Source organism: Halichoeres trimaculatus, unplaced genomic scaffold (genome assembly GCF_033239565.1).
Source record: "Halichoeres trimaculatus isolate MK-OKI-2021-1 unplaced genomic scaffold, fHalTri1.1 fHalTri1_scaffold_22, whole genome shotgun sequence".
In the NCBI taxonomy this organism is placed as follows: Eukaryota; Metazoa; Chordata; class Actinopteri; order Labriformes; family Labridae; genus Halichoeres; species Halichoeres trimaculatus.
Window position 1 is genome coordinate 20370121 of NW_027437200.1, and position 23482 is coordinate 20393602.

Genomic DNA, 23482 nt, shown 5'->3' on the forward strand with positions numbered 1-23482 from the left:
CCTTCTGTAAAGTGCACCGTGTCACCACAAATACTATCCACACACCAACATCTCTGCTGTGTCGGAGCAGGCAGGGTGAGATCTGCCGGCCCGGGCAAACGCGATGTTGCATCTCTGAAGCAGATTTACAGAATCAGACCAGAATCCATAAAAGCGCCAAGGTGCAGGTTGACCTTTCCCCGCCATCCCCTCTCTCAGATAGACGAGTTTCTTCGTTTAGCAGAAGACCAACGACCCTGTGTGTGTGTTGCCGTTTGGCTCAGTGAAGGATCCTTGGAGGCAGCAGATGTGACCGGGCTGGAGTAACAGGCTGCAGCTCCGGACAAACCGGGACAAACTTCCCCTCCTAGTCTCCAAAACACTCAAATGTAGCCGGTGCTTTTTGGGTGTGTGTGCACCGCCTCTTAGTTTATTTCTACGTGGGTGAGCAGTGCATGTGTGTGTGTGAGAGAGAGTGTGTGTGGCACCTCCCCGCTCCTCCATAGATCTGGTTGCCCCCCTTGTCCTGACCCAACACCATGCACTTCTTCTCCTGCACCTCCTGGCAGCTGTAGCCCACTTCCTCACGTCCCCTGTCTTTGCCTTGCTCTGGACTTCGGACCCCCGCGCGTCATGTCTGGACGCCTGAAGCCGGTTCCGTTGCAGGACCGCGTGCTTCCTTTGTAACTGGATCTACTTTTTTTTTGGAGGGAGAAGAGAGCAGGGCATGCTCTGCTCGTCTCTGGAGAACACTTGCAAAGAGAAGAAAGTAGCCAGAGTAGGATAGAGGAAGCAGCAGAAGCAGCGACAGACGGAGAGGCTTCAGAGAGAGTGACTTACCTGTAGATGTTCGACCAGACCACGACTATGGGCGATGGGAACCACCGCTGTGGACCCAACCCGCTGTGTCCGGACCGGATGGAGACAAAGTGCCGCGCCGAGATAGGGAGCAGGTCCCCGGTTCAAAGCTCCACCGACACCCCGGGGACGTCAGCGTCCACGCCGACGTCCTCCAGCGAGGACGGGCATGACAAACTTTTGGGAGTGGACCCTGACTACTGCCGGAGGATCCTAGTGAGAGGTAAGAGGAGGAAAACAAAGGAAAATAGATTTATTTATTTTTATTAGACAGTTTGACTGGGTATCTCTGTGGTTTCCGGGACTAATGTAAGCTAACTAGCATTAAAACACAGTGCTAGCATTTAAAACAATATATGCCACCTGTCATGACAGTTCCTGCGATTTAAAAACAACTTAAATTTTGGTACAAAAATCCACAAGAAAGTAAATGAGTATATGCAATTTTCCTATTTTTACAACCTCAAAAATTTACTTTAATGAAATAAATAAGTCTGCTATTTTTTTGTACGTAAAAACGTTAATTTTACTAGAAATAAAAAGCTGTACACTACCTCTGCTTTAGGATGAAAACAATAGGCTACTTTCACTTCCGTGATACCAAAATGACTGTTACACCAGGCCACACCTGCAAAACACTCATTTTTAGAAAAACGACGTTAAACTACGAGGAAAGTGCAAAATTTACATCAGTTTACAACAACTTCTGCACTCGTTATTTATTGTAAAATATTTTAATAACCAAAATGTTGTCTTTTAATTAATACTGTGTTACTGTTGCTTTGTTATAGACTTGAGTAAGAATATAAAACCAAAGAAAAATGTTCAAAATAATTAGTTAAAATTCACATAAAGAGACCGTTTATTAAAAAACGTGCTAAAAGAAGAAATACTACGTAGCTTTCCATTGATTACCACTCGTAATCAACGTATGTGTGTGTACGTGAGTGTGTGTGTGTGTGTGTGTGTGAGTGTGTGTTGGGCTGCTTGATTGCCTTTGTGTGCCAGCCTTATGTTCATGAACATGAGAATAATATTTAATTCAGAGAGTCCACGCCCTCCTGCTGAAGTCCTGTATTCTCCAAATCGTAAATACGACTTTAAAAAAACATCCAGAAAAAATATAAAGAAAAACACTTCCTAATAGGTTAGAATAAATTTGGCTAATTTTGAATTTATTTTATTTTTAAAAAATATTAGAGACGTGTTATCACTTAAATTGAGCTCGGACCATTGCATTGAATTACAATATACTTTTAAATGATATTTAATTAAACATGAACCACGAAGTATCACTAGAATCACATATAAAAGTACAAATTTGTGTAAGTAGCCGGGTCATGTGAGTGTTTTTTTTCTTTATTCAAGATTCATTTTAAATTAATAAATTATTCAGCCTAGTATCCTTCGGTAAAAAAAAATGTAGCCTGGATTTTTAAAAAAATTAAATTTAAAAAATATTTCTTCAAACGATTCCTGTCATGTTAAAAAAAAAAACACACTGTACCGTTTAGCTAATGCTTTCCAGGAACAGAAAGTCAACACACTGCACAGCTTGGTCCCCATTCAGAATCCCGTTTAGAAAACACCAAATAAAAATACAACCTGTACCTTGCTGCACATTTTTTACAGTGTGGAGGAAACAGCTTAGAAAAGAGTCGATATGTGCACATAAACAGTCAGTTATTCACGTTTAAACACGGTGCACAGTATGGTTTGATGCATGCTTGTTTTTTTCCTTCTAATTGATGATAGTGTTACAGTCGAGGCGAGTGTAGCTTTAGCTAACGTTAGCTACAGTTAATGTGGTAGGCAGTGTCTTTAAAAAGTGATATTTAGAAGTAGAAGTAAATGTCAAAAGTGAAAAGGGGAGAAAAATAATTTTTATGGCTCAAGATGAGGATAAAATAAATCTTGGAGACTGTTTTGAGAAAAGCATCAGGAAAGAAACTGGAAAAACTATTTAATTTGTTTTCGTTGATATTGATTTTAAAGTGGTAGACATTATACTGAGTAATTTCTCTTTTGCAAATGAGACAGATATCTTTTTATCTTTCATGTAAGCCCTGCTCGGCCGTCAGGTGTTCATATCTCCCCCATTAACCACCCTTCTTGTGTCGTTCTTGTTTTTGAATGACGCTCCTGTTTGATGCTGATGATCAGAGGCAGAAGTGGCCTTTGGGAGAACAAGAGGGGTGAAGATTTTTTTGTTTTTGTGAGCAGATACAGTTCGGTACTTTCTTCCTAGTGAACGACACCTTCAGCGTCACGATTTGTTTTAAAAGCTGAGCTCTGAATGCGAGGCTTCTTTTTTTTTTTTCTCCTCTGCACACAGAGGCTGGGGTCACCGAGAGGTCAGCAGGCCTGCCTGGTAACCGCTGCTTTCCCTCCTCTGCTGCAGTTTGAGTTTATTTTTCTGTCTTTGCAAGAAAACGTTTGTTTGCCTCTGTGGATTTTTTTTGGGGGGGGAGTTCTTGGGGTCCCTGGGGCTGAATCTAGCCCGCCTGGCGACACATTACGCATAGTCATTACGCGTGCGTAAAGATGGAGAGCTCTGAGACATGTTTCAGTGCATCACGAATGTCAGAACACTGACGAAGAGGCGTGTGTTACAATGTGAGTGGAATACCACGCACTGTACGCATATATGTAATAAAAATCTGTCTTTACTGCAACAAAAACGAGGCGCAAACTTTCATTTTACGCAAAAATTCTCCTTAAACTAATTTTCGCCATTACTTCGTTTTCATCTGACGCAAACAAAAAATCACAAAAACACTGTTAACGAGCTTTTTTGGATCAACAAACAACTAAACGGGCGTAATAATTGAACTTTTAAGGTGAATTCCTCCTTTGCTAATCCAGATTTCCTATAGAAACTCTATGGATGTTCGGTTCAATCAGTTTTGTTTCATATTTTATTCAGGGCTCTTCATATTTTATAGATTGCATATTTTATGAACTAAAACCTTGGACAAAGAGGCAGGGATGTCTGGCCTGCGCTTCCATTCAGAGTGATAAATACAAACAGATATTCTCGGTTACAGTGCGATCAAAACAGACGAACACCGAGGCAGAAAATAAGTCACTTAACAGCTAAATTATGCTAGAAAAATAAAAATTAAAGTGTAGGATACTGGTTTTTCTTTTCGGTTATTTGGAGCTGTGAGGAGATTATCCTCAGGCTTTTTGCATCCAGGGCGGGGTGTAATGACCGTGTGCCTCCGTCCACCAAAGATAGTCTTATTTTTTGAATTTATCAGAACCTGTAGAAAAAAAATCTTGATTTTCTAAATTTAAAAAATATAAATATTATAATTATTTTGATTCACAGGCTGCTTTACACGGCTGGTGTAAATACCGAAACAGTGTAATCTTCGAAAAAGGCTTTTAAAGAATTATTAGATGTTTACAGACACCAGCTAACAGAATAAAAAGATAATAAAACAGACAATAAATTCAACCCCAAAGATAAAACACTTTGAAGAATTCTCTTTACAATAGCTTTGTGTTTCCAGAAGCAATTCTGTTCCTGATTTGGGTTCACTATGACGCACAGCGTTGTGGCATGGGACTGAAACTGTCCAAAGAGGCGCCTTTATCACGTTGTCTCACTAGTTTGGGGATGAACTGAACGTCAAGCGGAATAAATAAGCCGTGCCATTTTTTGGTGTGCGTCACTTCCTTTTGGAACAGGGTGAATAGTCCAACAGTCTAGAATCAGGACGAAATGTGCTCAGAAAAATTGGCCAAACCGAGCTGAACTCACCGTGTGTGTACAGTTTCATCTCCCTCGCTTTATGTCCGGTCCAGGGAGTCATCTAACTGTCAAGGCTTTGATTTCTGGGTATTAATTTGAGTTGTACGTCATGAACAGAGAGATGTTTTAATTTGTGTGCACGCAGTGTCTGTGATAACGTGAATTAACATTACGCAGGCGGTGACAGGTGTGGACGTGCAGAATCTCAACAGACCCCAAACTTAGACCAGATATTTCCACAATTTACAGTCGGAGGCATCACTTCGCCTTTAGGGCTCTCACACTGTCACTCATGCAAACAACAATACAGAGGGTGCTTGACCTGTAATAGCCTGTCTGCTGTTATTTTCAGCACACCTGTGGAAACAGGCTTCACCAGTATTAACGTCTTACACTAAACAACGAGCACTTTGATGCTTTCATATAACTGCTCCCCTGTGTAGAAAAAGTAATAACACCTGTAGCTTTTACACCTTATAAACGCGTATTTTTCTCCCTAACGCTATTAGCTTAAAGCGTTGTTCATTAATATAACAGTTGTTTGCACAGTAGGGCCTACACCTGTAGTCACTCAAGCTTGACCAAAAGGTGTGTTTAAATGTTATCTGTAGTCTTAAAAATACTATAAACCCACAGTTTAAGTCTCAGTTTTATGGTGTTGAAGTGATGTAGACATATTTTATTGAACATATAGAAAAACTGACACTTTTGTCTTTTTTCGGACAGACGCCAAAGGCACCATCCGAGAGATCGTTCTGCCAAAAGGCCTCGATCTGGACCGGCCCAAGCGCACGCGGACCTCCTTCACTGCCGAACAACTGTACCGGCTCGAGCTCGAGTTCCAGCGGTGCCAGTACGTCGTGGGCCGCGAGCGCACCGAGCTGGCCCGGCAGCTGAATCTCTCCGAAACGCAGGTAAGAGCAGGGGCGGAGGTAAAGCGGGCCCTGTGGTGGTGCTCGTCCACCATATTCTGAGTGTTCAAAACTTGTTTTTTCTTCCTGCTTTTCTTCTTAGACTTCTGTTTCATGTTTCTAAGTGAACCCAAAACCTTTACCTGGGTGTAAGAGTAGAAAATGTGTCTAGCGTAGAGATGCTAACTGCAACAAATTTCTGCAAAGTCACTATCATAAAAACTACGGCAACACAAATAGAACAAAGATAAGAATAATTGCAATGTTTTTGTACAGGTCTGTGTTAGAACATATTTTCCTTTGCAAAACATATATTCCGAAACTAAGCTAGCTTAAACGCTGCAGGCTAAAATAAAGGGCGGGCTCCACCTGCCGCAAAAGTTTTGAGTCAGAATCAAATTTTGAACTTTGTGTATATCATACTTTTCTTATTGAAGCTTTAAGTCTGCGGCTTCACCACCAAATCTGATGGAGCTTTATGCTAATGGTTAGCCAAGAACCGTTTTAATAGTCCTCTTTCAGAATGTCGAAGTTAATAGAAATAAATTCAGTTGAAAAATAAATAAAAAGAAATAAAAACAGAGAAAGACTTACGGTAAAAAGAGAAATCCATGATTTAGATGATGATAAAAACTATATATTGTTGTTAGCCTAGCTGCTTATTGCTAGCAAAGGCCCAAAAGTAGCTTTAACATGAAACATTGCTTTAAATTCACAGAATAAAAAATGTATTAAAGCACAGCTTCTTTATGTATTCCCTAGTGTTTCAAATGGTTAGCTCACAGGTGTATTTGGACCGTTAATTGGTCCTTCAGCCAATCAGAGGAGAGGAACAGAAGGACTGCAGTTTAAAACATGCTCACCTTGATTATCAAATAAGCACACTGCAGGCAAAACCTACACGTTGTCCTGATAATAATTTAACATATTCACTATTTTGAAAAACAATAATGAAGAAAAAATACACAGTGAAAGAGATATGTGCTGACAGTAGTGGCAGTTTTCACGGTTGACTATGGCCTTCCGAACAGAAAAAGCGAAGCCTTTTTTTTCCACTTTCGTTTCTTTAAAAATGAAAATCCCTTCCAAAGAAGAAAGACACAAAAAACTGTTCAGCGTGTGACTCGAAAACAGTTTGAAGATGAGTCAACACCTCACGCAGTCTCAAACCTGAGCCTTAATGTTCTGAGACATCCTCACAATCAGCTTTTTTTTTATAAGTTAATGAAAAATAGAAAATAACGCTTTTCTCCTTTCAACACCTCGGTTTTGTATTTTGCAGCTGCTTTTGACTCACGTCGTCAAGAATGTGTCATTTTGAGACCTCACGCGCTCCATTCGAATCATGATGCAGCGCCACGAGCCCAACCCCTCCATGTTTATCACGTGCGTCACCACTGACGCGTTTACGTACAGAGGATGCTATAGCTTGAAGAAGACAGTGCAGCTTCGCAGCTTTAGCCTGGCTAACTTAATTAACGGTATAATTTGATCATTTTTCGGCCTGTTAAAAAAAATTCCAGTCAAATTTGATCTAATATCACCCACTAACATAAAATATATTTTATCAAACACTGTAATTGAATTATATCGAGCATCCTCTTGCTATCAAAGTAACAATCACAACGGCTATTTTTCACTTCCCTTAGCTTTTTGCATCTTTAACCCATAAGTAAACTTCTGGAGGGCTATTTCCCTTAAATTCTGACACTTTCTCCTTTATTTTTCTGGGTTGCCGTACTGCAAGATTTTGAAGTTGTTGTTGTTGTTGTTTTTTACCGGGTCGCCATGCTTTATGATATGAATTTGCCGTTGAGAAAACCTGCTTTTGTTGGAAGTTGAACTCTTGGAAATTGGAGTCTCTGTTAAATTTCGAAAATTCAGAACGTTTGAATAAAGTTGAAGCTTTATTTGAAACCAGATATTAATTTTTGTTTGTTGGAGGCTGTGACGCATTTGAAGCTTTATTCATCTCATGTGTAAAAACACTTGTTGCAGGAACTTTACCCGTGAAGAACAGCAACATGATAATAACCTCCAACTAACGCACTCAAACTCAACTCAGAGGGTTTTTTTTCTTCTGTGTGTGTGCTTGTGTGTGTGTGTGTGTGTGTGTCAATGTGTGTGTGGGAACACAGAGCAGCCACTGTGTCCCTCATTAGTGCTGACACTCGGGGTGTTAATGGGAGGGCCTGAGCTTCCTGCTGCTGTGAGGGCGGCTCCTGATTGGCTGAGAGGAAACTGCCTGACCTTCAAAGTGAGAACAAAATGTAAATAGTCCCCTCGGTAATGGCTGTGAAATATTAAACCTAATGCTCCGAATTTACCTTAATGCTGTGTGCTATTGAAGCAGCTTTTAAGCGTGATCGAAAGGCTTTTAGTTTGCATTAGAGGACTTTTCTTTCTTCTTATTATCTTCTTTCATCTGTGGCGTTTGCATATTTCCTTTTTGAGGCAAATGCGTCATTCAAGGCTGATCAGGACAAATCATAGAAAGAAATATAGAAGCTCTCAAAGTTTTAGCTGCTTTTAAAGCGAGTTGTTTGGGTTGTTTTTCTTAGTTTCAGGTGATTTACTGTGTTTGTTGATGTTTTTAGTTCGCTATGCTCGCAAAGCTTTCACAGGAGTTTGGTTTGGTTGTTATCTTCAAACCAAAGGTCGCAGGGTTGATAGAAGCTCTATTAATGGATGTTTAGAGGCTTTTTATATCTATCATACCTCTTTAAAAGAGTATTCAGAGGAGACTATCTATCTATCATGTATTAATCTATTTATCTTTCTATCATCAGTGAGTTTCTCAAGCTCAAATCTTTTTTATGCCTAGGGGAGATTTTTTTATTATTATTGATTTTTCTAAAATGAACAAATTTAATTGACTTTTCAGCCTCCTGAAATAATGAAACTTTGATTTTAGTGAAAACATAAACCCCTCCTCCTAACAGATAGCTGTATTTTGATTATAGATAAATATTGTCCCCTTTGATTCCCTACTAAAGTTGAATTCTTGTTCCACCCTACCTCAATAAATAAAAAACAAACACTAAGGAGTCAGAAAATTATCTTTATAGTTTAAATAAACCTTGATGTATCCCAAAAATGACAAATAATTGAGCTTTCCCTTTGTTTGAAGACGCATTTAGAGAAGTTTATTTCAATTATAAAACAAAACCTCCATTCAAAACGTGTCCAAATGTGACAGGCCTCTTTCTCTGTGACTGAAACACACATACTAATTACAATAATATGGGAGGTTGTTGGATCGTTAAGTGTTTTTTAACAATGTTTGGGGATTTGGTCATTGACCCATAGAGTAACTCCAATTAGTTTGGTCAGGTATTCAAACTGATCACGCAATGAGGCAGCACACATTAGAGACACACAAACACACACAAACGCAGGGACGCACAAGTGGGCGGAAGAAACCTCAATTAGACTGTTGTATCACAGAATCACAGAAGACGAGGAGAAAACTCGGGTTTCTGGAGAAAAATAACACACAAAACAAAACTTTATTCAGTTATTTTCATTAAATTTACTCAAAGAAGTTCGCTGGGACGGACGGGTCCAGTTTGAAGAGTCACGGAGTGAATTTTGTAACGTTTGCTTCTCAATTCACTTCTTGAGATTTTGAAGCTTTTTAAAAAACTATTATTTTATCTTTGGTGTTTGGGTTCTTTTTTCAAAATAAATAAATAAATAAACAAACAAAATGAAAAGGGGACAAATGACTAGTTTGAGGACACGTGAAACATTGCGCAAAACGTCTAAAAAGATAAATTAAAAAAAAAAAACAACCGCTCAAGTAGATAATACTAAAAAAAATCAAAAAGTTCTATTTTAAAAAAGCTTATTTTCAGTTTTATCCACATTAACTTCTTGCTTTAACCAAAAACGTAAAACTGAAAGAAAAAATGAATTTGGTGAAAAATTTTCGACAAGTTTTTAGAACTTTCCACCACAGGAAAAAAATAAAACATATAGTTTTCCTCAAAATATCCATACAAGACGCTTTTAATCTGAAAGGAGGCACGGAAATACGTATTTTTGCGGCGCGAAAATATTCTTCTCATTCTGCACGCGCTGCAGCGTCAACAGTTTATTTATCAAAGTATCACTCCGCTGGAACGCGTTACCCTGTAATCCGTTACCGGCCCGGAGGTCTCCCTCCGTCCCTGCAGGTGCCCCCTCCCGCTGCGGGCTAACCCAGCAGGAGAGGATAGATCTGTGGGGACCCTCCGGTCCCTCCAAGTCTACCTTCCGGAAGGTTTTCTAGAAAGATCTGTGATCACAGCGGAATAATACACCAACTGTAATGTGAGGACAGCAGGTGTTGGTATGTGCACGTGAGTGTTTTTAATAACCGTTAATGTAGTCCCTCACAACTTCAGCGATTTAACGAACTTTGCTAGTGATTTATTGAGTCATTTTGTGAAGAAATGGGTTTAATTTGGCAAAAAAATTCAAGAAAATAACATTTTAAAGAGGTTTCCTACTTCGTTGGTTGGTTTTAGTTTTTTATTTGAAGTAATGTTGTTTTGCTAATGTGCAAGTCTGAAGAGATACTGACAGTTTGCACAAGAAAAAAAAATCATCAAAATCTTTAGGAGGAGGATTTCATTGCATTTCATGATTTTTTAGGTGAAAAATCTCTTGTTTTGTCACATATTTCAGGCAAAAATGATTCCTGGGTGTTTTGGTGGGAAAAAAGGAAGGGGAAATGACAACTTCGACCTGTTAGCCATGTTTAGGGGCACTGTCCACGACATCTTTTGTTGATATCACAACTATTTCAGTGGGAAAAAAAACTCAAAAATGCTCAACAACAATAACAATAAAAACAAATGATTTAATAATTTCTGTACAAAGACCAAGTTTAGTTTTTAAAAAACTAGACAAAAGCTGGAGTATAAAGTAACTGGCTTTTTTGAAGCTCTTATTTTGAATGAACTATCCAGAATGAACTTATGCTTGAAAAAAGTGTTAATCTTTTCTACACAAGCAAAACCAAATATATTTATCACCAAAACAAAGCAGATTTTTTTATGTATACTTCGTTAAATAGGATCCCTTCATAAGTTTTGTTGATGTTGTGTAACTTTGTTAAACTTTGTTAGGGAAAGCAGAGAGCAGGCCCGCTGTGGGACGTTTTCCTGGCCCTCCCGTCTCTGTGACCTGTGCAGGTTTTAGAGCTCCATGCTGTGTGGTCACCCTGAGCTCTGGCTCCTCCTGAGTTGAGTGCAGCTGACGTCTTGCTAACGCCATTGTATCAGTCCATTGTTGTTTGCAGCTCGTCCGTGGACAAGCTATGGATTTAATGGTCTCTTTGCTGCGTTAAACTGGTTTAATCCTGCTGCAAATGGGCGAGACGAATCATGTTTAATCTTTAATGTAAAGCTGGCTGAACCATGCACAGCTGTGGGCGAGTGTTTGCATTTGTTTGCCTGATTTGTCACTGTTGTTTGATGACACAATCAAACCGGATTTTGATGAGACAGATTGAAAGTCTGGTTAAAATGTAGATTATGGAGGACGGTTTAAATGGGCACTTTATTGAGTGTTTCATTTCATGTAAAAAAAAAAAAAGTGAAATAGAGGAGTTTTTTTGTGCTTTTATGGTAAAAGAAACACATTTTTGGAGGTAAATCTGTGTGAAAGCACAAGTTTTGTGTTGTTAAAGTATAAAAAAGTAGCAGCAAGCTGAAACTCTTGACATTAAAGGCCTGAAATTCAAATAATGTTAGTGTTAGAATATCTTCCAGTTCAGATCATTGTTTTCTCAAATAGTTTAAAAGAGCAACAAGAAAACTTTTTGAAAACTGAGTCTGAGTTTAAATCCAGCCGACCTCAGACAGGTGTGTGAGTCATGTGACAGCAGCTTCACACCCTCTCGTCTGATTTTTGACGAATGAGTCTGTGACACCAAAACAGCCTCCAGGAAACAGACAAAAACTTAGGAGTGTTGCTGTCTTTCATTGAAACTGAAGGAGGTCAAAGGTCACAGCAGGCTGGGAATGAGTCCTTTATGTGTCTTTAACTGTCATGTGACGAACGTTTAGAAAACATTTTATTGATTAGTGATCAGAAACTTAGAGACTCTGATGTGATTCTTGTCAAACCTGTTGCATCTAAAGTCCTGTGATTGTGCAAATGAACAGCTTTATATTTTTATCAGAATTATCAGAGAGAAGAGGAAACTGTGAACTTGTTTTGTGTTGATATGAAGAAAAAATGTCTTCTGGAGGCACTGATGTGTGAATTCAGACAGGTGTATTTTTGGTTTTGTTATAGACACAGAGACAAACTTTTGGCCTCTCATTGTCCTCACATTTTTTTTAATTAACTTCTTAGTTTTAAACTCGGTAAACACAACATTAAATCACAGCTCAGCTGTTAGACTCATAAACTTACATGCTCAAATATTTCATTCAGTCTGTCGCTCAGAAAAATTAAATGTTTAAAATTGAAAATAAAGAAATACATCCCAAGGTATAAAAGGGAAAAATATGAAATAAATGAAAAAAGAAAGATTATAAAAAAAAATGTGTTTATAAATTGAATTAATTCAGCAAATTTGTAAGTACTTGAAAAAACACAAGTGGAAGAAAAAAAAATATATTTTTAATTAAAAAAATATTTTTTTTTTCATAATTTAAATATGGTTAATAAATAAATTTCAATATTAACAATAGTAAAATGAAATTAATTCATCAAATATGTAAGTACTTTAAAAAAGAACAAGTGGAAGAAAAAAATGAATATTTTTTTTAATTTTCAGAAAAATAATAAATAAATTTAAATATGGTTAATTGATGATGATGATTGATTTAAATAATCACAATAGTAAAATTAAATAGGAAGTTTAAACTTTATAGATGAATTGATAAAATTAAAAATCATTTTTAAAAAATTAAAATAATGCAAAGATACTGTTGAAAAGTATTTTTATATTTAAGAAGAATATTTTGGTAAAATGAAAATAAAATGTACTCAAGTCTATAAAAAAGTCTGTTGAAATAGATAAAGCAACAGGTGCCTTTCCCACCTGTCCGGCTTATACTGGGTTTTGGGGGTTTTGCAACCAAAAACAGGGCCCTCTTTTCCAAACAGGTTTTCTTTTCAAGTCGAATAAGTTTTAAAACAATTAACAAGTTTTGTCGGCTCCCAAAATATCTCTATAGTTTAAAATCTATCTTTGTTAGACATGCAAACAGAGAAGAGGTCTACAGGGGGCGCTAAAATCAACACAAACAATAATCCGCTGACAGGAGCTTTAAGGAAAGTTAGTGTTTTTATTTCTTGAAGACAGACGGTTTAATTTGAAGGCTGGAATAGAGGTTTTGTTTTGTTATTGTGGTGAATAAATTTGGGATATTATTAAAGTGTAGACGATGTTAAAGATGTGTAAAGACTTGAGGCTCGCACATTCAGGAGGAGAAATCTCCGGCGTTTCCTCGACACAAGACGACGAGCAGTGTCTCTGCGTCTCCGTCCAGTGAATGTCCTCGCTGTGTGCATTGTTCTCCATACCGGCCCAGACAGACGGTGTCTGGTTGCTCGTCTGGACCGTCGAGGACCCCGACCATGACGTAGGCTCGTGCAGATGTAGCGGCGAGGCGGCTAACACAACGAGGATTGTCCAAACCGTCTGACGAGCGACAGATAGAGAGGAAGGGCCGCAGACAGACAGAAAGACGGACGGACGGACGCTTCTTTGTGCTTTCAGTGAAACGTTTAGTCTTTGTGATGCAAAGAGACAAACTCAAACTGTCTGTCCGAGAGAAACCTGAGCGGCCTTCATCGTCTAATCAGTTGATTAGAAAATCAAACTCGGCAATTAAGTCTCTTTTTACCTCCGCTCTTCATCACTCAGAGTGAGACGAGGTGTTTCATCAGCTCCTGGCAGAGTGTAGAGTGTGTGTGTCTGAAGTGAAGGTGGCGTGATTTTCCAAACGTACACACGACAAAACACTGGAAATCAGAACGATTGGATACAAGAGGTTTTAGACGCAGTTACACGTCCTCGAATCAGAGGATGCAGTAGAAAGGTCAGAGGTCAAACGTGCACTTTGTGTAATGCAATCAAAGCGACAGATTACGCTGATGCAGGCTCTTGGAAATGTCTTTAAGGAAGGGGAAACATTGTCAGGAGAATGTTTGTGAGCACAGACATGAAAATAACGGATGAAAATGGAGCGTCAGGCGTCTGAAAAACACCAGAAATTTGGCTGCAGAATTCTGAAAGCGCCCTCGCTTTAAACACCTCTGCCTCTTTCTTTTGCCAGCTGTGAAACCAAAACCCAAATCTGATTCCCAAAAGGCCAAAACAACTCCAGTGCTGCAGGTGATGGGTTTGTCTGCGGGATGACATGCAGGAAAAGTCATGGACCACATTACAACCCCCTCTGCTTCCTTCTGCAGCACATCTCCAACATTACAGCCGGCCACGGGAGGAGGTGGAGGCTGTTATCCCAACCTGGTGGGAGAAAAAGAGAGGAGGGAGGGAGGTGGGCCTCATAACCGACCCAAGTGCTTTTGCACTAAGGAGGATTAGGCAGCCATATCTACTAGTGATGCTATAAGACGGGGTTAACCCCTGGATGAACCTGGCTGGACATGTGCTGCGGCGATGGAGGACCGCGCAGGTTTATTGGAGCAGCGTTAGGTGGCGGAGGGGCGGCGAAGTTTTGGTGTGAAGTTGAGAGGTGTGTGGTGTAAGAACTCCTGAAGCAGAAAGAAACCAGCCATTGTCTCCACGTTCTGCTGGAGAAAGTGATTGGACTCGGGCTCAGGGAGCGAGCAGCCATGTAACAGTGACCGCTTTTTGAACTCTTGATTTTGTAATCCTCGCGCTGATAACAACCTGGATTTGTGGAAAACAATTTGTGTTACGTAGAAGGCCCCGCGGGAGACACGTTGACAAAGCAGAGGATGAATGAAAACAGGTTATTTTCACAGAATTCCAGGAGAGGGGGTGAAGTCAGGGCCCCCCATAAATAAATCATGGTTACGGCCCTGTAAATGTTTTACATTACCGCACATTTAGACTTTGGAAACAAAAAAATGAAGCAAAATTACTTAAAGTTTAAAGCTACAGTGTGTAAAAACATGAGCAGATTTTAGATCAAAATGCTACTGTTCTGTCCAGCATATGGATGGTGGCCTTTAAGGACAAAAAGCTTCATTTGCCAACTCTTTACTGTCAAAAAAAGTTTTGTTTTTTTTTACCCAAAACAATCCCTTCTTTTTCTTTTCTTTTTTTTTGTCTTCCGACTGGTCTATTTCACGCTGCCACTTACTTAAAACAAATACTCAAATGTAACAAGTTTGTCCACTCTGAGCTACCGTAGAAGGTGATATTTTAAGATAGTTTCCTTTGTGGAAAAGGATCATCTCATTGATAAAAACTAAAAGATAATTCTAAAGTTAGTTTTTTTTACATTATAAATGGAATCAGACATGCTAAATGTTGCTAACCGCTACCCTCTACGTCTCTAAACTCATTAAAATTAATAAAACTGAAATTTATGAGACCTTATGTAAAAACCTAGACACTAAAGGAGATACTTAAAGCTTTCATTAGGGAAAAAACCCTCTAAAGTTTTTTTTTTTGCCTGAATTTCTCTAGAAAAAATGTTTACCCAACAAGCTAATTGTGTCAAATATCGGAAATTTAATTTTTAGACTAGTTTAGACAGTTCTGTCAAATAATTCCTGTTTCCTTCTAATGTTTCTTAAAGAAAATTATGTTGATTTTTTTGTTGCTTATGATGGAAAAAAGAGAAAATGTTTTAAAATGTCATAAAAAACTGAAAAATGTCCGGGCCCTGATGTTCTTTAAGGCTCCAAAACCCATTTTCCAGCGTATGGATGGTGGCCTTCAAAGACAAAAAGCTTAATTTGCCAACTCTTTACTGTCAAAAAAAGTTGGTTTTTTTTTACCCAAAACAATCCCTTCTTTTTCTTTTTCTTTTTTTTCCTTTTTTCTTAAAACTAGTGCATTTCACGCTGCACTAAAAACAAATACTCAAATGTAACAAGTTTGTCCACTCTGAGCTACCTTAGAAGGTGACAATTCAAGATGGTTTCCTTCATGGAAAAGGACACTCTCTACGTAAAAATTAAAGGATTATTCTAAAGTTATGAAAAATTAATTATTCCGGTGATTACGCACAAATTTAGCTTTTGTTAATACTTTTTTATTTACAATTTCAACCGATTCAAACATGCTAAATGTTGCTAACTGCTACCCTCTACGTCTCTAAACTCAGTCAAATTAATAAAAACTGAAAGTTATGATACCTGATATTGAAACCTAGACACTAAGAGATATTTAAAGCTTTCATTAGGGAAAAAAACCCTCTAAAGTTTGTATTTTTGCTTGAATTTCTCTAGAAAACGTGTTTAACCAACAAGCTAATTGTGTCAAATATTGGAAATTGAATTTTTAGACTAGTTTATATCAGTTCAGTTCAGTTCTGTCAAATAATTCCTGTTTCCTTCTTATGTTTCTTAAAGAAAATTATGTTGATTTTTTTGTTACTTTTAATGAAAAAAAGAGGAAATGTTTTAAAATGAATCTCAAAAAAAAAAAAAAAAAATCTGAAAAATGTCCGGGCCCTGACGTCCTTTAAGGCTCCAAAACCCATATTTTTTGAGTCTCTATAAATCTGTTTTTTACTAACCCAGAGGTTAAAAAAATCAGTTTTTGCTCCAAAAAGAAGCTAACTTTTTTAAAGAAGGCGTAGATTTTGTGTAAAAGTTTGTGTAAAACAGAGCTGTGTACGTTCATCATAACACTTGAGAAACTCATTGTTTGTGCTGATTTCATTGCGACTCTTTGGTTTCCTCCTCTGCTGTGTTCCACGCCGCTCAGATCCGCCTGGTACAACCTCCACAGGAAGAAGAAGAAGAAGAAGAAAAAAGAGATTTCATTGTGTGCTGCGGATCATCACATGCCTGGGATCAGGGGGTCTAAACGGGGTCAGAGCGGGAGCACGGAGCAGCTGGAGGGGTCACGGAAAGTGTGAAAGACGGTCACCCAGCACCCTTCTTAAAGACTTTACATTTCACTTTGCATTATGGGAGTGAAAGAGGCGGGCAGGCAGGCGAGCACGGGAGAGGAGAGGCTGTTTTTTTATCACCACATATCCTCCTTTAGCGAGCTGAAGCTCAGTGAAGATTAGCTGGGAAGTGATTAAAACATATGATACACAAACAAGGACTCACATCTTCCGACCGCACAGACAAGAAATAAATATTACAATTGGTGGACTTTCTTTTGGATGGCGTGCAGCGAAGCTTATTGACACATATGGATGCCAAGTTGATCTGTATACCGGGTCTTGATCTGGCTTAACCTTCTACCTCTAGCCCAGTTCGCCTGCCGCTCTGTTTTACAGCTGTCTGCATTCACAGCGCAGCCCTCTGATTGGTTGACCTCTGCCCGACTGGCCTGTGTATTCATGCATGCAGCCCGATGATCTCTCCCTGACCTTGAATATATCCCGCCACGCCAACGTTTGCCCCCATCCTTTCAGGTTTATTCAGCGCCTTTTGATGCTTAGTGCAGGAGTGCTCCGCCAATTCCACATCACACGTCTCTCTCTGCTTTTATGAGCTCGTTGAGTTTCACAGGAAGAGCAGGCAGAGCTCGCACAGTATGTCGACCAATCACAGGAAGCCAGTCTGACTGATGGCACGTGTGATCAGAAACATTGAGAGCCCAGCAAGCAACAACTTAACAGGAAGAAGATGAAAAATGGTTTTAATTTTCTGTACAATTTTGAGAATTTTCACAATATTACAATATTTCACAATATATACCATCCTTATTTTGATTTTAAGAAATACATTTATCAGATTTTAATCACATAATATAACATTATTACAGCAAGAAATGCCATTACATCGCGATACAAGAAGTTATAGTTAAGGAAAAAAAAAAAGCAGATTCATAAGCTAACATCCAAATTTTTATTTTTCTATTTTCAGTTTTTGAATTTTAAACATTTATCGGTATAATTTGAAAAATGGTGCTCGAAAGGAATTCAAAATGTTGAAAATACTGTTATGAACTTAGGTCATCCACTTTGAAAAGGAATTCAATAGTGATTAAAAGTCAATCAAAATGATAAAAATGATAAAAATAAAAAATAATAAGAATGATATAAAATAATACAAAAAATATAATAAATATAAATGTATATTAATTTTATTTTCTATTATTTTTTGTCCAATTTTATTTATTTATTTATTTAATTTTGAGAAACATCATTTTTTTCTGGTTTTCGTTATAAAGAAAAATATATTGAAGGCATTTTCTAGATTGCCTTAAACCTGTTTCCCTTCCTTCTTTGATCACAATGTTTTTATTTTTACATTTTTTTGCCCCTGGAATTTTTAAATATTTTGCTGAAAACAAACAAAAAATAAGAAAAAGAAAAAAAGCAAAGTTGGTTTAAAACCCGAGGACAAAATCTGAAAAACTGGACTTAAGGGTCCTCAAAATAATCACTCATATTTCGATTAGTTTTTTTTTTTTTTTTTTTTTTTTTTTAACTTAAGTTTTTATTGAACTTTCCAAAGGCTTGGTACATGGCACACTTAGTGTGTTTCTTCAAAAAGAAACAGGTGATATACATGATATATTCTCAAAAGAAAAAATAACAAATAAATTAAAAAAAGATAGAAAAACAACCAAATTTAAAAATAGGCAACAACTGCAGAGGAGATTTTTTTTTTTTTTAACCACTTATTAATTTGAGAAATGGTTGAATGGCTGTTCCCCTCTCCAGATGTATACATCTTCTTACTAAGGAGTAAAATTAAACACAAGCTGTTCTGCATGTTTAAAAACCTCATCTCAAGACCCAAAACCAACAATGAAATAATCCGACTAACAAGTGTCGACTAAGTCTCCAAAGCCGGATAAAACTTACTCCTGTTTGTCATCGAGCCGCAGTGTTGTTCAAAAACACTCCGCGAGTCACACTGAGAGACATTTGCCTTTAACCATATCAAACATGGGAACTGTAGTTTTACTGTAACCATTAACCCAATGAGATAAATGAATGTGTATTCATCCACGCAAAAAAATAGTTCTCACAGATACTGGAACTCCTGCAAGAAATCAGAAAACGAAACATTTCTGAAGTTTCTTTCAAACACTGCAAAAAATGGAAATCTTATCAAGTATTTTTGTTTTGTTTTCAGTAGATATCTATTTAGACTTTAAACAAGCCAAATTCACCTTACTGGTCCAGAAAAGTGTCTTGTTTCAAGTTATCTAAAGACAAAAATGAGGTCTGAGTTGCTTGAAACAAGTAAAAAAAAATCTGCCGGTGAAACAAGAGAAAAGTTTCTTGTATTAATAAATTTTTCTAGTTCCATTGGCAGATTTTTTTTACTTGTTTCAAGCAATTCAGACCTCATTTTTGTCTTTAAATTACTTAAAAAAACTTTAAAACTGATTTCAAGAAATGATGAAACTTTTCTTTGAAAAAATCAGTTTCTTTGATTTTTTTTCTTCTTTTTATATTTTAAATATTTATAACTATTGTTGGAGAATGTGTGTTTGAATTTATGGTCGTTTCGTAAAGGCGTGCCCCTCTACACTGATCATTACGGTAAACCTGCTAGCGCTAAACTTCTGCTGCGCTTCTCTTTGGCTTTCTGAATCGGCCTAAGTCCTGACCTCCACCTCCCTCCCGGGCCCCGGCCGGACCCGGGTGCAGTGGGGCGGGGTTACACAGGGCGCGGCCGGGGCAAACGCAGGTCACGTCATCTGGAGATCTCCCTCGATAATCTCTGCCCCAGCTCTGAACCCTGGATCCCATTAAAAAGGATTTACATCCAATAGTGTAGATGTACCAAAGGCAGCTTTTCTTTCTTCTCTTCCCATCATTTCACCACTCGAATAAAATCCCCGTAAAACTGCGCGGAGCTTTTCTCTCTTTTCATTTCCCCCCGCGGTAATGCAGCCGGACTGCGATGTGAACAGACGGCGTCCCGCCCATTCTCCAGGATAAAAGCCGGGGATTGGTCGTGAGTTTCATCGGGAGTGAAAGCTTTTTATGGGCTGTAGGATGCTGGCAGGCGGTGGCGCATGAGTAAAAGACAGAGTGAGATCTTTAAGAGAGGTGATGTGTGAGTTGGACTAAAAATAGACAGAGGAGGATGGGATAAGCGGCAGAAATGATCTCTGCGTTCTCCTGCCTCTGTCATCTCCTCCTCCCTCTTATCTCTATCTCCCTCTTTACAGTAAGACCTGCTGGCGTCAGTATTCCTCCCTGAGCTGCTAGATCCACTCCGATCTCATTATTCGTGTCGTGGTTAGTAGCTGAAACTATGAGCTCACTTGCCCCGGCTCCCTGTTGAGCTTCCTGTCCTGAGCGCTGATACTGTGGTTAACACCGGGCGACCTGGTCGAACCGCCACACAACGAGCAGAACTTCTGGATTATGACCGCTGCCAAACTCTGGTGTCATCTCGTTGGCTCCGTGGCTGTTCAGGAGATAAATGAAGGGTGCAATGTGCAACTGCACCACAGAGATTAGAGGAGTCACTGTGAGGAGCCACGAGACAGAAACAGGAAACTACGCAACTGGTTTTCTGTTGTTTCTGGAACAAAGGAATTCTAGATCTAAGATTATAGAATCAAAAACTCAGAGAGCGCAGAGCTCCCCCAAGCATATTGTGATCATCACCAACACTTTAGTCCTATTTTAATGTTATACTTCCTTTCAGCAGACTGTCTGCTGCAATTTAGTGTTAGTTGCAGGCTTGAAAATTATCATAACCCATTATTTCATATTCCAGATCTTAGTATCCAGAATATTTCCAGGATCTGGATGGTACTTTTACATCTGTCAGAAATTATGGTGACCTTGTCTTGTATTGTTTTGCAAAGCAATCTGACCATTTATGGTGGAGTTCTATACACATATGGCGAAAACGGAGTTCCAGAATTACAATAAAGTAACATAAAATAAAAAAGTTCTGGAACTAAAGGGGTTCTAGAACTCCAGAAGCAAAGGTCAATGATTTCAAGAACTAAAGTAGTTAATACAAGAAGTCTAAAGCTAAAATAAGGGAGTCCTAGAACTACCATATTTCCCGGACTATAAAGCCCAGTTTTACAGCATTTTCACTGACTAATCCTGGAACAGATCCCCAAATAACTGAGATGAGCTGTCCCACATTTTTGGACCCTTCTGTAGGGGTACCAGACTAAACCAATCTGCTCCCAGAAGGTGGAGCTACAACACTGCAGTCCGTTGATTGGTTGAAAGACTCATCACTTGATTGTGCTTTGTAGCAAAGAGCTACATGCCAATCACAAAGAAGATGAACTGCTGGATGTCTCCCATTGTTGCTCTTTGTTTTAGGAATGTCCCGATCCGATCACGTGATCGGGATCGGGCCGGGATCGGATGGGGATCGGGGCATTTTTTAACGATCGGAGATCAAGGGAGACAGAAGCCTGGGGCCTTAGTTCTTGTTTTTAATTAAAATGTGTATAATAGCACATCATCATTCATTTTAGAATATAACTTTATTTGTCATTTTAACAAGTACAACGATATTGCAAACAAGAAACTGCAACCTTATTGTCACACATACAAGGTAATCTTGTGGTGCACCACTGAGAAGCTTTATTTTTATTTTGTTGATCCAATGCTGCACTAAGTGGTGAAAAAAAGCTCTATCCATGTTGGCTAGAATGATACCTCCATTTAAATAAAATAAAAAAAAACTCAAAGGACAACTTGTAGGAGTTTTTTTCTTTTCTTTTTTTCCTAATGCATTGCTGAAAGATCGGATCGGGAAATATCGTGATCGGCACATACTGAAAATAAAAAAATCGGAATCGGATCGGGAGCAAAAAAAGGTGATCGGGACATCCCTACTTTGTTTACTGTGTCATGTTTTTCTTCTTTGTTGGATTTATTAGCGGGGTACACTGTGTCACGCTGCTATGGCGTCATGCTGTTATGTAACTGATGTGGTTATCGGCATTCAGCTTACACGCCGCCTACCACAAGGGGGCAGTGTTGGCTGTGGAAACGCAAACAGGATCAGGCTGAACCGAGCCAACCTGTACCAAACCATACTGATCTGCACCGTACTGCTTGGTGGAAACGGGGATAAAGTTGCACTGGTCTTCATAGTTTGGCTGGTCCTGTGACTCATAGCCCGGTTCAACTTATATATCAAATAAATGAGGTGCCAAATTTATACATGAGGAATACTGATGAGGAAATATCTCCACAACCACTGTCAAAGGCTTTTTCTTTTCAGGATTTGAGTCACAAACTGGTCGAAATGTTTAAAAGTGAGGACATTCATTCGATGGAGCTCATTTTAGCTCACACTGCAGCGGTCTAACCAGCAACACTTACGGTAGAGCAGAGGAGGAAAGGTGGAGCGGGCGTGAGTGAAGTGAGTGAGAGGAGATAGAGAAAAGAAACTGAAACTTAAGTTTGGTCACCGATACGAGGTCATCAAAGTTGTTTGTAGTTGGTTCTCTTTCTGTTGGCGTAAATAATTTAAGATAAATGCGACCTAAATGTTTTGTTTTCCTTTTCAGGACGCACTTTTTGATTGATGTGACTTAAATAAAAGTCGAAAGCAGATAGAACTTTGACTACATTGAAGTAGTTCCAGGATTTCTTTACTTGGCTGAGTGGCTTTGATTAGGCTTTCATTTTTTTATCCTTTGAAGTGAAACAGACACCAAAGAAAGCACAGAGAGTCTCTGAATTCTGTCGTTCTTACAGAAAACGAGTTCAGGAATTAAAGTAACAGAGCAAAGAAGTTGTAAGAGCTAAAGGACGACGTGATCTTTGTGAGTCTGTTGAGAGGCCTTGATGTGTGTTTGATTCTTTAAAGTAAAACAAACAAAACAAAAACTCAGCAGCTCTTTGAATTCTGTGCCTCTCACGTTTGAAACTTTAAGACTGATTTTTTTTTTTTCCTACTCGCACTCTGACAAAGATCTTAACACCCAAATGTCCTCTCACTGGCAGGAGGTCATGAGGTTTGCTTTCTGGAGATGTGTGTGTGAGATTGTCGCGTGTTCCCTCACGTGACCACTGAGAGTGTGTGTGTTACTGAAGTGTGAGGTTCAACTGATGTGCCATGAAGAGAAAACGATTATAAAACTTCAACTAAATTTAACCCTTTAGCCTGACACCTTTCTTCTGTCCTCTTCTGCCAATCCCAGTTTATCGGGGATAAGATTACTGGATTCTACGAAATGTCGGCAAGAGGCTGGATGGAAATCTGTCGTAGAATTGACTTGAAATGCCACGTCTGGGTGGGGAAAGAGGACGGGTCAAGTTGTAGTGTGGTTTATTCTTGTTCTCATTTGCTGCTTTCACTGACAGAAAAATGTCAAATTTGTCAGATTATTTTCCGATTGTTTGGTGGTGTTATTTTGTCTTTTAATATTGTGAAATTAGATATTTTTCTTGACTTGAGGGACAGGAGTGTGTGTTTTCATGGGTTTAATCTTCACACATGGCGCCTTGTCTTGCTCGTCATGTGGATTCGGATCACCTCCAAATTTTAATGGGATCCTCCTTGTCCCGTCTTTCACCCTCCTGCAAAGTTTGGTGAAAATCAGGCCGTTGTTTTTTTCTTTTGTCACTTATTCAAAAAAATAAAGAAATAAAACTGTATTTTGCAACAAATATTTGGATAAATTGTTATTTTGATGAAATAAAAAGATTAATTATGATGCACAACATGACATGTCTTCACTTCTAATCTACGATAATGAAATAATCCAGAAGAAAAGACAAACTGAAGTTCACCTTCATTCCCCTGTCACACATCCCAAATATCAAAGAGCTCGAGAAACCTGGAGGAAAAGGTTAGAGGAAGGTAAAAATGTCACTCTGTGGTGACGGTGTGTTTTTTGGGGTGAAAACAGAAAAAGGTTTCCACAGCAGTTTGGAAAACACTCGGTTTA

General features: G+C 38.7%; 1 protein-coding gene across 1 annotated transcript in view; it reads left to right on the forward strand.

Moving 5' to 3' along the window:
- The window catches only part of vax2 (ventral anterior homeobox 2), a 32003-nt gene continuing 8521 nt past the window's right edge, over positions 1-23482 (forward strand). The window contains exons 1-2 of the mRNA XM_074662169.1: positions 1-1060; positions 5324-5511. Of these exons, the coding sequence (XP_074518270.1) occupies positions 826-1060; positions 5324-5511 (423 nt within the window). The 5' untranslated portion in view covers positions 1-825. The remainder of the gene's footprint in view (positions 1061-5323; positions 5512-23482) is intronic.